General features: G+C 35.0%; 1 protein-coding gene across 11 annotated transcripts in view; it reads right to left on the bottom strand.

Moving 5' to 3' along the window:
- Positions 1-13,314, bottom strand: part of PRP4K (pre-mRNA processing factor kinase PRP4K) — a 37,426-nt gene that overhangs the window by 11,027 nt on the left and 13,085 nt on the right. For 10 of the 11 annotated variants that reach the window (XM_037045334.1, XM_037045336.1, XM_037045335.1 and 7 more), the window contains exons 4-11: positions 12,634-12,789; positions 10,970-11,051; positions 9,425-9,635; positions 6,808-6,881; positions 4,927-5,017; positions 4,123-4,270; positions 2,894-3,031; positions 1,810-1,963 (exon numbers count right to left, since the gene is read on the bottom strand). In XM_037045334.1, the coding sequence (XP_036901229.1) occupies positions 1,810-1,963; positions 2,894-3,031; positions 4,123-4,270; positions 4,927-5,017; positions 6,808-6,881; positions 9,425-9,635; positions 10,970-11,051; positions 12,634-12,789 (1,054 nt within the window). Of the gene's footprint in view, positions 1-1,809; positions 1,964-2,893; positions 3,032-4,122; positions 4,271-4,926; positions 5,018-6,807; positions 6,882-9,424; positions 9,636-10,969; positions 11,053-12,633; positions 12,790-13,314 lie in introns of all 11 variants that reach the window. The other variant, XM_037045345.1, reaches the window with a different exon arrangement.

Raw genomic sequence — 13,314 nt, 5'->3', positions numbered from 1 at the left:
TGGCCTACTGTTCCCACCCAAAAGACGCATAACACTTTAAATAATTAAAGTACCCTAGGCACTCTCTACTGGTATGTGCTAAAGCTTGGTCAGTGTTACACGGGCTGGTCCATTACAGATATCCACCGGATTAGGCTAATGATAGAAATGATTATTTTTAAGTGACACATCAATAAGCATTGTTTTCATCTAGGAGATCAGTAAAACAGGTATCTTCAAAAGGAAAAGTACTTTCAAAGCTTGTTAAAGTATCACGTGTATTTAGCTACTTAAGAATGCAGCTGCACCTTGGCCAGGTGGCTCAGTTGGTTTGAGGTATTGTCTGCACATGAAAAAGGTGGCAAGTTTGATCCCTGGTTAAGGCATTTACAGGAGGCAACTGATAGATGTTTCTCTTTCCTGTCAGTGTTTGTCTGTCTCTCCCCACCACCTTCCTCTATCTCTCTCATATCAATTAACATATCCTTGGGTGAGGATAAAAAAAAAAAAGCAGTTGCAAATAGCAAGAAAAAACCCAGGACCATTTTGAAATTAGAACCTACCAATGGAACTTTTCGGTTGGCTTAAAACGCCTTAAATGATAGCAGGGCTACCTAATTTAGGTGCACTTCAGTTTAGCTACACATCTTCTACCTGCTCATGAGGAATGTGGTACTTCTGCCATACTGATAGCTAAAGTCATGAGCTAAAAGTTTTGGATTTACATTAAACAGCTCCATCTGGCCTCTGATACCTATTTTTCCTTCTTGAGGAATGGAAAATATTCAGTGTCAGAGTCTTTGTGAAAATCTACACTAGTTTAACACTAACTCAAAGAAAAATGAAGGTTTTAAAAACAAGAGCTTCTAAGATACTGGCAAATGTCTTATTCTTTAACCTCCATGGTGGTTACACAGATATTCACTGTGTAATTATCTTTAAACTGTGCATATTTTACAATTTAAAAAAGAAAAAAACTGAGGTAAAAATCAACTATTAAGTTGACTAGGCAAGTCTATTATTCATAATGTACCTACCATTTCACTTTAATTAGCTCCTAAAGACAAATTACATTAGATATGCAATACATTATAAACTCAGACCAAACATACCAAAATGAAATGCCTCATTATTAATGTGGCAGTGTAAAAGGAAATACAGTGTTTGTACATCAATCTTTACATTATAATATATATTTCTGACTTTCAAAAACATAAACACTGTGCATCTGCATGCTACATCATAAGTTGTTAGTTAAATGAGGTCATGACCATGAAATACATCTTTCAATCTAACACCTAACCAGGACTAAGCTTTAACTATGTTTGGGCTCTCAGAAGGCACAGCTTCTAAAGCAATAAAGACTAAGGGAAAAAAAGAATGACTCCTGGGCACTTTTAAACTCAACTCCATAGATCTGCTTAAGAGAAGGCAGTACTCTTAAATGTCCCTAACTCCATCAGTCTATAAAACTAAAGCACAAAGAAGTGCAGACATACCTTCTTTCAAAAACAGAAACATGTGCAGCACTTTTTCCCTCCAATACCAGAGAAAGCCCATCATTACTATTATTAAGCACTTTGGGGATTTGTGTGTACTGTGAATCCACAATCAAAAAGAAAAAAATTGGGATAGTGGCCTATCTCAATTTTATAGTTTAAAATTTCATGGCTCAGTTACCAAAAAAGTAAAAACTGGTAGAGTCATTTGTAATGGGTAATACACACAGTAAATTATTCTTCTCAGATGTTATTTCTAGAATAGTGGTAATCTCACATTACCAGTAAGGCAGTATATGGATACACAAGGCAACCTGGCCATTTGACTTACCAGGATATTATCTGGCTTGATATCTGCATGTAGAATATTGCATCGTTTAAGGAGTTTCAATGCCAAGAACAACTGCTGACTATAGGATCTTACAGCTTTAATATGAAGACCAACATCTTTACCATATTTTTTCAACACCTCTCGTAAATTCATACTTTTAAAAGAGAAAAAAAATGGTTTGGCGTTAAAATGCAAAATGTACATTTAAAAAAGCAAAAACATTTAAGCATAAAGTAAAACTAAACCCCAAATATGGATTACAATGAAAATATTCTGTTCAAGAACCCCAGCCCAAAACATTTGATAAATTGTTCTGCAGTGAAATTAGAGCATATGGAATGGTGTACACTTAAAACAATTTTCCAGTAAAACTCAATTTTCAAAATAACTAGAAGACAGGCAATGGTAAAATTCACATTGATTTTAGAATGGGTTTATATTGGAAAGCCTAACTTCAAAGCTTTTGAAGATCAAAATCGTATTTCTAATTCCCCAATTCCCATTTCTTTTCATTCTTGCTCAATCCTTCCTTGAAATACTTAATTTTCAGAGAATTTTTCTTGTTCAGCTGAAGGTTAAAAGTGATTAGTAACTGGCACATAATGTGCAAACAATTAATGTTTATACATTAATGAGTGTCAAAAAGTTAGCTCTTAATCAAAAGTTAAAAAACAAAAACTAGGGCACAATGAAAGAAAAAAAAAAGAAAAAAGAAAACACCCAGAAAATCTGTCATGTCATTCATCTACAGCAGTGATTTTCAACCTTCTTCATCTTCTGGCACACATAAACTAATTACTACAATTCTGCAGCATACCAAAAACCATTATTCTTTGCTGATCTAACAAAAACAAGTATAATTTTGATTCGCTCACACCAGACAGCTCTTGTTGTGTTGGCTGTTGTCATATTTTTATTTGACAGTGTAAGGGAAAACAGGTCAGTGCCTCTGACTAAACAGTCAGGTACCGAATGTTTTAAGAATTCTTGTGGTGGACTAGTTGAAAATCGCTGACTCTAAAGTGAGGCTGGTAGAGATAAAAAAGCTTAATTTTCAGTGAGTGTATAAGTTTTAACACTGTACCTGAGAGGCTCAAATACGAGACAGAGATGCTGTTTGTGATAAAAGTGTCTGAAGAGCCGTAAACAATGAAATTTGTCATCAGGATCAGCATCATTAAGTTTTTTCAAGAATTCTAGTTCTTTTAAACCAGTTTTTTGCCTGAAATTTAAAAAAAAAATTGGTCAAAATTAAATACATACAGAATTTAGGAAAAGTAGTATATGTTTTCAAGTTCCAATCTGATGTACCACAGGTGGTAAATTAGTTAGTATTTTTTAAAAAGTAGTAATAATAAATCTGTTGAGGAAAAATAAGACTCTATCATTTACATAATACTTTATACCAAATCAATACTGTTTTCATGAAGTTAATTTCCAAAATAACCAATAACACAAAAACACTGAAGAATAAACCCACCTCGCTTGAAGGAAGTCAATCTTGCACATTTTATTCTCAAGTCTTGACATAAATATTATGTTATACAAAAGTGGAACCATACTGTGTACAGTCTTGGTTCCTTATAAGTCTAATTAAAGAATGTCTCACTAAATATTAATATTTGGTTATCCTCTGAAACTCTAGTTATAATTTGTCAGTAAGCTACATTTTGAAAAGTTAGTGTCTATTATTACAGTGGTTGGGATAACCATCAAAACAAAACAAAAAAACCTTTGGTGGTTTAAGACTGTAGTATAAATCTGCAACATTTCTTTCCAGTGTTTCAAAACCAAGGGTAAATAGACTTTAATACCAGCTTAGTGTGTGGTATAGATCATGCATTCAAATGTGTGTGGCAATTATGTAATTATTCTATTAAAGAAAAAAGGCAAAAGATACAAATAATTCTCAGTACTATCTAATAAACCAGCTTTCCTTTTTTTACCACCACATGCTTATCAGTTGCAACTAATCAATATAATCCTTTTATTGATTCTCTCCTCTGGTTTTGAGTTTAAGATATTCATAGCAAAAAATGAACATTAGACAGGCAGCAGCAGAAGTCTAAGTTGGTAATAGTGTACACAGTCGGTACGGAAATGCACTGAAATATAAATCAGCCTACAATTCTAGTACTTCACATTTAACACATGGCTATAAACTAAAAATCCCATCAAAATAATGGCTTCTGTCATTTTATAATTGCAATACTTATTTTATACAGATTTTTACTTTTTTAACAGCACTTAAAAATATTTTCTTGTGAATACCTGTGTTGTCAAAGGTTTCATTATATATTTTTCTGAACTTACATGAGCTCATTGTTTCTGATGATCTTTACAGCCACTTCTTGGTTGGCTCTTGCATTATCTCTGGCTCGTACAACATTACTGAACACGCCTTGACCAGTGTAGCCATACACATTGTAACGCTTATCTAGTACTTCACCTATGTTCACACCTAAAGGAGTAAATTAAAAAATTAGAATTCTGACCACACAGATTACCAAACAAAACTATGAAATATACAGAATAAATTAAAAAGTAGGAAACAGTGCAGTCACTTAAAACATATCAAATTCTACTGTGTGCTTGGCCTCCTAGACACCATAGAGAATCAAGGTCAGGCCTCCACTGGTCAGTCTTTCATAATGTGGTTAAAATTGCATGTCCACTTCTAACCATTACAAGGGGAGTTTCTGCTATCCATCCTATCAAATGCTGATGATTTGAACACTGGATATGGAAGAAATGTGCTGGCTGAAATGTTTCCAGCTGCAGTCCTACATGACTAATACAAGTTCCTTGTATGCTATTTCTCTTGTTTTCAGAACAAGAGGAGCAAGTGAGGGCTCCCTTCCTTCTTAGGGATTATTTAATGGCTAAAACAACTGTGAACAGAACTAAGTTGCATATCAAGTCTACCTCACTTCAATTGGTGATGATTCTGGGCTGTTACTGAAATAAAGTGGGATTCAGCAGCTGCTAGATAAGACACTTTCTAAGTGATGGAATGCTGATGTATGTGACTTTTAGGGTTCTTCAATGAGTGACTACATCAGCCACACATTTTTATAAAATGTTACAATGAACTCTAAATAAGAACAGTGAACTTACGGTAATAGCCTTCTGCATCAGTCCAGTTATCCCTGAGGTTAGGATTCTCTTTGAAATCTTTTCCAATGCCAGCAGCCCGAAGACGAGCACTCTGAAATTAAGGAGGCAATATGAGCTTTGTACCCACTAATCAGGTGGACATTTAAAGTACTTCCTTTAAAACAAAAATGGGTGAACCAGCTATAATTTAATAAAAACATTTCATGCCAAAATAAATTCTTACTATCAACTCATGTAAAACGTGACATAAATGAAATATGATCACCAGAGTCTCCTGTACCACAATGTTTAGGAAAAAAAATTAACAGAGTATCTTTAAAAACTTTTGGGAACATGACTAGGATATAAATGAAAATAAAAACTTAAACCAGATCTAATTTTCCATAGCTATTGATAGAGGACAAACATTATACATGGGCACTTAAGTTAACAATCAGTGTACAACTCTCCTACCAATTCTCACATTTCTTTTACTGCCTTGTCCATGTAACACCCCTTGCTTCTCTTCCCACATATGTATGAAATGTCTCTGGCTGTACAGTTAAGCCTATGAGGGAAATTAAGAGTTATCTGGCACTTCTGCAGAGTCTTTATCACACACCACTCCCCTTCCCCATTGCAAAATGTGTATGTGACACATTCCTTAAGCCAATTACCAATGTATGCTGGGTTCCGGGCACTGGCTACTTATCCTATTCCCTTTTTAATTGTTTTGTTATATGTTTATCCTTCCCACCTCCTCTTATGAAAGCTTCCTATTGCTCATGTTCTCTTACTTTTGAATGTTTAAAACTTTTCAAGAAAAGGCACTGATAAAAATGGCTAAAGGAGCAAAATTCCTTAACCCACCCTATAACATTTTCAACAACTCAATGATTTCTATTAGGCTCCAAATCCTTAAGTTCTCCATCACCTACGATATAAAAGCCCAAAATAAATTCTGTTTTAATAAAGGCCTGGAAATTGTTGACGTCACCTTATCTCACCTAACTACCATATACAAGAATACACAGTGTGGAAATCTAAGAAAAAAGTTGTTTCAAGTCACTTGGTATTTATTCGGTTGGCCAAAAAGTTCATTTGCTTTTTTCTGTAAGAAAACTCTAGCAGCACTTAGTTATCTTTAACTTCATTTGAAACTTAGTTATCTCTAACTTCTTAGATTGTATTGTGACAGCTGTCATATCAGTGTGGGCTTAAAAAAACACACATCAAAATAGGTGAATTTCTGGGTAGCCATTTTAATACTGAATGGAAAAAAATACACATTGTCAGCATGTTAGCTTTATTATTTCAAGAATGGTAATACAACTGAAATGCAAGAAAAGATTTGTGCCATGAATGGGGAAGTTGCTGTGACTGACTGGATGTGTCAAAAGTGGTTTGTGAAATTTCGTGCTGGAGATTTCTCACTGGACAATGCTCCACAGTTGGATAGACCAATTGAAACTGATAATGATCAAACAGAGACATTAACTGAGAACAATCAATGTTATACCATGTAAGAGATAGCCGACACACTCAAAAATACCCAAATTAAGTTATTGGTAAAAATTAAAAATGTGTCTTTTTATGGAAACCACCATAGGGACTCTGTTTGGCCAACTAAGTAACTCTTTTTATGAAGCTCCCAAACTGTTGTGCTGCATTTGTTTTAAAATTCTGACTTAATTTCAGACTTATAGAAAAGTTGTAAAACTACTACGTAAGTTCCCAGATACCCTTCATCCAGGCGTCCAAATGTTAACATTTATTAATTTGCTTTATCCATCTCTCTCTCCCCCTCCCTCCCTCCATTTACACACTCATGCACAAATGCATACTTGTTAGCTATATATATTTTGGGTGATAGTGGTGTTTTTATGACTGAAAATAACTTACATCAAAATATGCAGCAAACATATCATCAGATTCTGTAAACATATCAGGTGCCAAAAGCTTCTTCTGAGAAGACCCTTAATGAAAATTAGCATTAATATTTGAAAAATGAAGAGATACAATTTAAAGTAGAAATCATGGAAAATCACTAACAGCAATTAAAACTTTTTTCCTCTTGCACATCAGTTTTTTATTAATAATCAACTTAAAATCAACTTTATAATACTGAAAATGGCCCTGGCTGGTGTAGCTCAGTGGATTGAGCGTGGGCCTGCGACTCAGACGATCGAGGTTCGATTCTCAGTCAGGGCACATGCCTGGGTTGCAGGCCAGTTCCCTGCAGGCCAATTCCCAGCAGGGGACGCATGAAAGGCAACCATACATTGTGGTTTCTCTCCCTCTCTCCTTCCCTTCCCCTCTAAAGATAAATAAATAAAATCTTTAAAAAAAAACACTGAAAATGTACAAAGCCAATCCACTTTTTTCTAAAAGGGTACATTTCATAAAGTTGAAAGATCTAATACCAATTTTTCACCAATATTCAATTAACATGCTAACAGCTAAACGATTATGTATTAAAATGAAAGCTCCTCTTTAAAAATTGTATTTCTAAATTGCAACTTAAATCGCAAAAGGTTAATATCCCCATTAAAAATAGATATAGGTCTATACATATTTCTCTCCTAAAAAGTCTAACAACCCCATTTAAAAAACAAACAAACAAACAAACAAAAAACCACACCATGATAAAACATTAAAGGGTTCCTGGAAATAAAGAATGTAAATTCAAACTATAATGAAATACCTATCTCTTTTATGAGACTGGCTAAAAATCCCAAGCATGACAACACTGTACAAGGTTCTGGATAAATAAGCATTCAGACCTTGCTTGTGTATGCCAATAATTGTACAGCCATTATAGAGGTGAACTTGGAAATACATAGCAAAATTCTGTAATATTCATTCACTCTTCTATTCCATTTCTAGGAAACCAACCTCAAAGGAAAGCATAAAAAATGTCTTAATGTAAAACACTATTGTAACTAATGCTCCAATGAACAGCCAACAACTGAACACATCCTATATATGCACCATTTAAGACAGATTAAATAAACTATAGCACATTCATTACATTGGAATAGTATGCAGCTACAAAAACAAGACATTTTCATGCAGATGAGTGCCTGTGTAGGCAGAATACTCATACACATGAAAAATACTTTAGAAATTTTCAAAAACCCCAAAAATTATTAAAAAAAGCAAAAGCAAATAAAAACAAACCTAAACCTATTGAATTGGTGGTATAACATTACAGAGAATTATTTCAAATGACCTTAAAAGAGATTTGTGACTATATACCTTGGAATGCATACTAAGGACAAAAAGAACTATTAAATTTCAAATTGTATTCAGTAAAGGGAACCGATCCGTGTGGTTTGGGAATGTAGCCAGCTCCCACTCGGAAAAGCCAGTAGGAAGCGAGGCCTGGCACACAGGAGCCATGCCCACAGATAGGTTCTCCCATTGAGGATCAGGCCCGCATTGTACCTAGGCTGCTATGAGGCTTGTTTTTGCTAAAACTCCCTCACCCTGGATTGAGGAAGCAAATGTTTACTACCTACATCTAAAGTTAACTTCCTAAAATCTGTGCTAAACTTCCCAAGTATGGAGTGTAACCAGTTCAACCACTTTTCCCCCTTAATCTGCAACACCCTTCCCTTTGAATTAGCTACATTCTTTCCTTCATTATCTGTAAAAGACAGTCACCTACAGTGAACCTGTGCATAATAAATGAGGACCATCTTCAATGTAATGTACCCCCCCAAAACAATAAAAGCCTGTCCAAATAAGGGTTGCCCCCCCCCCCGCCCCCCTCTCTTAGAGAGTGGCCATCCCTTTTTCTCCACAGACTTCGTTGTCTGTGTATATTTGTTCACTAGCAGCCACAACATACATAAATCCTGCAGGTCAGGGTCCACATCAATTTAGTACCTTTAATGTTGTTAATCATACTGACAACTCTATGAACCTATAAAAGCTTCAAAATGATAATATGAGTTATCATGTAATTGGAACCAAGTTTTTTTACTGTAAGAGGTAGAAATATAAAATCATATCAGTTAATATAACCCCTATAATTTCAAATTTTAATTGGCAATATTGGTATGAATTCCTTTCCAAAAATGTATATATTTCTTACCTTTGTCTACAGGAAAAGGCCCAGGAATATCAGACACCTAACCAACTTATATAACTCAAATACAGTAAGTGCATCTTATTTAGATTTTGATTCAAACCAACCATTAAGTCTTTAACAAATATATAAACTGAAATATTTACAGATGAAATGAAATCATGGCTAAAATTTGCTTTAAAATACTCTAGCAAGCAAAACAAAAGATTATGAGTGGGAATTCAATATACTGTTTCAGTTATGCAAACTAATACATTTATGGAGAACATTCACTAGGACATTTAATACATACTGTATTACTTATTGTAAGTTACCAAGTAACATACCTAATCTTTCAGTTTCCCCATTCCAAAACAATCTCTCTCATGAATTTACAGAGCTAAGAATTCAGAGAAAAGCATGGTCACAAAAAAAAATCTAACTTACCATTATTTTGCTCAACTGTCATTAGATTATGCTTGGCTTTTACTGAGGCCTCAAATGTATCAACATTTTCTCGTTCATACTCTTTAACATCAGCAGCTACCCTTTCCAGAATGTCGTCTGGAGAAGGTGACCGTGTGCGAGTACTGCTCTGGGGGCTGCTGGGTTCAGATGGCACAGACATATTGCTATCTTCAGCAAGATATTTATATTTCTGTAATAATAATACAACACATTACTTTCACAAAATCTGATGTTATCTAAATATATCTGCTAAGAGGTACTTTATAAAGAGTCATATGTTAAAACTTTTTAGACAACATTGATGCCTTGACTGAATCAGATCCACAATCCCTTATGTAATTCCAAAACCCACAAAACTCTAAAATAGTTTACTATGTATGGTACGCATTCATTAGGTGGCAAAACCGACCAAAACAGATGTGACACTATTTCATATTCGTCATCTCCCCCAGCATGAACTAACATGCCTCGCTACGGAAATATGCATGTATTTGATGATGGGGTGCTGTTCTAGACCCCACTGATGGGGCTACTATACATAGATGCAGCATATTACCTTTCTAAAATTCAAATATTTCTGAGCTCTGAAGCATATCTGCCCCCAAGGGCTTGACATAAGGAATTGTGGACCTGGGCAAGAACAAAAAAATTTCAACCAAGTCCTTAGGAATATCAATTCAATAATAAAATTTCATCAGTGTCCCAGAAAAGTTAAGTTTCCTCTGGAGTTCCAGTTTTGCTCTACAGCCAGCCTCTGGTGATTTAAATTCTTTCCTTCACTCTGACACACCATTACCTGTTTTATGGTTTATTACGCATGTTTGGGTGAGCTACCACAACTGTTCTTTCCTTTTGTCCGCTGTCCTCCTTATAGTATCTAAACATTTTTCGTGTCTTTCAGAATTCTTCCTTTCAACTCCACACACTCACTTTCCCATCATTAGCAGAAAATTCTCCTAATGATGATGACAGAGGCACTTTATAGGGTCTGCCACCCATAAAGGATCTAGTGGTCATGGCTTTATGCCAGGATTGCCAAGGAGGAACTGGCAATCTTCCAAGGCAGCTCACCTTATAATTCATTAAATAACTACATAAAGACTATGCACAACACTTTCCCCACTCAATTTTCCAACTGCCTAATTCTAATCTTAAAATTATTTTTGAGATGTTCCATTTAAACAATTAGATATTAAGAAGTTTGTTTTCTTTCAAATAATAACAGGCATAATTTTTTGCTAAATAAAGTTCCTACAATTTATCCTATACTTATTTATGAGGGTTTTTCCTGTTCATTAACTTAAAAAGCAAACTTCAAATTTTTGTCTTACAGAAGAGATTTATATCAATCCTATTAATAACTGAAAGGGTAAACATTTCAATTTTATTAAGAAACAATCTTTTTTTTAAAGACCCATTAAATTGCTACTATTGTCACTTCTTTGTTAAAGTAAAAAACCTTTATTTTACTAAAATATTGATTATTTAAGGAGGATTAATCAAAATTTTACTAAAATCACATACCTGAACAATCGCTTGCCTTTGTATTCTTCTCTGTTCTATTAATGCCTCTTCATCTTCCTCCTCTACATCAAAGTCTTCAAGGCTTAAAAAAGTTAACACATATACACATGTAATTAATTTTAAACACCCTTGGATATTCCTACACCATAATTTTATGCTGTAAAAACAAAAGCTGGAAAATGTAGGTCATCAGTAAGTTTAAGCAAAAGTCTCAAGCTATCTTACCCTCTTTATCTTTGTTTCTAAAACTGTCTCAGTGTCTGGTTTGAAATTCTTGCAAGTAATTTAACCTTCTGTGTCTCATTTTTACCCTTATCTGTTTCATGGCACCAAAATGAAGAACAAAAGATCCTTAAATTAAAAAAGTGTCAGCATTGGCTCTGTCATGACCTTAGGATTAGTAAAGTCATTTCACCTCTCTATCCTCAGTTTCCACACCTATAAAACAAGAGGGCCAGAACAGATAAACAAGGTACCTTTTCTGGGTCACAGAACCTTTTGAAAGCTACAAACCCTTTTCCATCAAAAATGCACACGTAAACATTAGCACACAATGTGAAGAGGAATGTGGCTCTATCTCCTGACACTGACCCAGGCCGGTCCTAACTGACCACTAAAAAATTCCTCCACTACCTTCATGATCCCTCCCAGTGCAGCCTTTTCTGTGGTCTGCTGAATGTCCACTGGACTCTGAAGAGGTTAGCAATCTATGCATAACACCTTTCCCCAATTCAACTTTCTCATCACTTGGCTTTAATCAGAGTTTCTTGTCCTTACTTAGCACTACTGACATTTTGACAGTTCACTATGGGGGCTGTCTTGTGCACTGGAGGATGTTCAACAGTATCCCTGGCCTCTAGTCACTGGATGACCTTAAAATGTCTTCAGACGTTCCCAAGTGGGGAAGCAAATCACTTCCAGTTGAGAACCACTGCTCTAAACTAGTCTTACTTATTTTTGAGATGTTTTATTTACACAACTAAGTTTGCATTTAGAAAAGATTTCCCTGCCATATTATTAAACACTGAAGCGTTTCTGCATTTTCCACATTTTTAACATGCGCATCTACCACCAGATAGCCTCAGTTGCAAAGTATGTATCGTTTTACAAACTAAAAAGTCTAAACTTAATATATAAATTTCTCCCCACAAAATTGGTATTAAGATTGGCAAGGTTAGCCCTGGCTGCTGTGGCTTAGAGGACTGAGCGCTGGCCTATGAACCAAAGGATCACCGGTTTGATTCCTAGTCAGGAGCCACACCTGGGTTGCAGGCCAGGTCCCCAGTGGAGGGCGTGCAAGACACAACAGCACATCGATGTTTCTCTACCTCTCTTTCTCCCTTCCTTCCCCTCTGTCTAAAAATAAATAAATAAAATTTTAAAAGATTGGTGAGATTATCTAACATATCTATTGTTTCTAAAAAAAAAATTAAGGAAAAGCTCATCATAAAGTAACGGCCCAATATTTACTCTACCCAAAACAGAAACATTCAAATTCAAAAAACCATGACCTCTGCCATATATCCTATAAAATATGCACAAAGTTTAACTTCAATTCAAAACCAAACAAATGGGCTCACTTACAATATTTAGGTGGAAAATAAAGATTTACGTCAGTGTTTCTCTGAACTGAAAAAGAAAACATGGGAAAATGTCACTCTTACTTATCTTCAGAAGATGATTCTTGCTCAACCTTCATTCCTTCAGAAAGACTTCCTTTAAATTTATCTTCCTTTACTTTGCTTCTGCTCCTACGTCTACGACCACCCCGTGACCGAGACCGCCTTCTCATGCGTGATCTGCTCCTCCGACCTCTGTCCCTATTTTAAAAGATTATATAGATATACACACATATATACACGCATATGTATACACATATACACACAATTTTTTTAAAGGTTAAAATTGGAAGGCTGCTCTGTGTTGCGAGTACGGGTATACAGAACTGTACTTTTCAAAAGTTCTATTTTGCTATGAACCTGAAACTGTTCTAAAAATAAAGTATTAAAGAGCCAGTCAAAATTTTAAAGGAAAGTAAAATATTTTCAGAAAGGGTGGATATAATAAGCTTAACTGAAAATAACTAAAACATAGCTACTCTACTTACTGGCTATAAAAGAGCAAAGAGAACTATGGGGGTAATAGAAATGTTCTATATTTGAGGTGTTGTTCTATATTTGAGGTGTTCTAGTTGTCTGAGGTGGTTATATCGCTCCGTTTGTTAAAACTTTCTGCTTTACACCAAAAAGGCTTCATTTATTTTACATAAATCATGTTTCAATAAACCTGATTTTAAAAAAAGATCTCTGTTGATAAGCTATGGGAAAGAGAAATGCGATAAAAAT

This window comes from Sturnira hondurensis, unplaced genomic scaffold (genome assembly GCF_014824575.4).
Source record: "Sturnira hondurensis isolate 20B ecotype Veracruz unplaced genomic scaffold, ASM1482457v3 Scaffold0004271, whole genome shotgun sequence".
In the NCBI taxonomy this organism is placed as follows: Eukaryota; Metazoa; Chordata; class Mammalia; order Chiroptera; family Phyllostomidae; genus Sturnira; species Sturnira hondurensis.
This window is presented reverse-complemented; position numbering and strand designations above follow the sequence as displayed.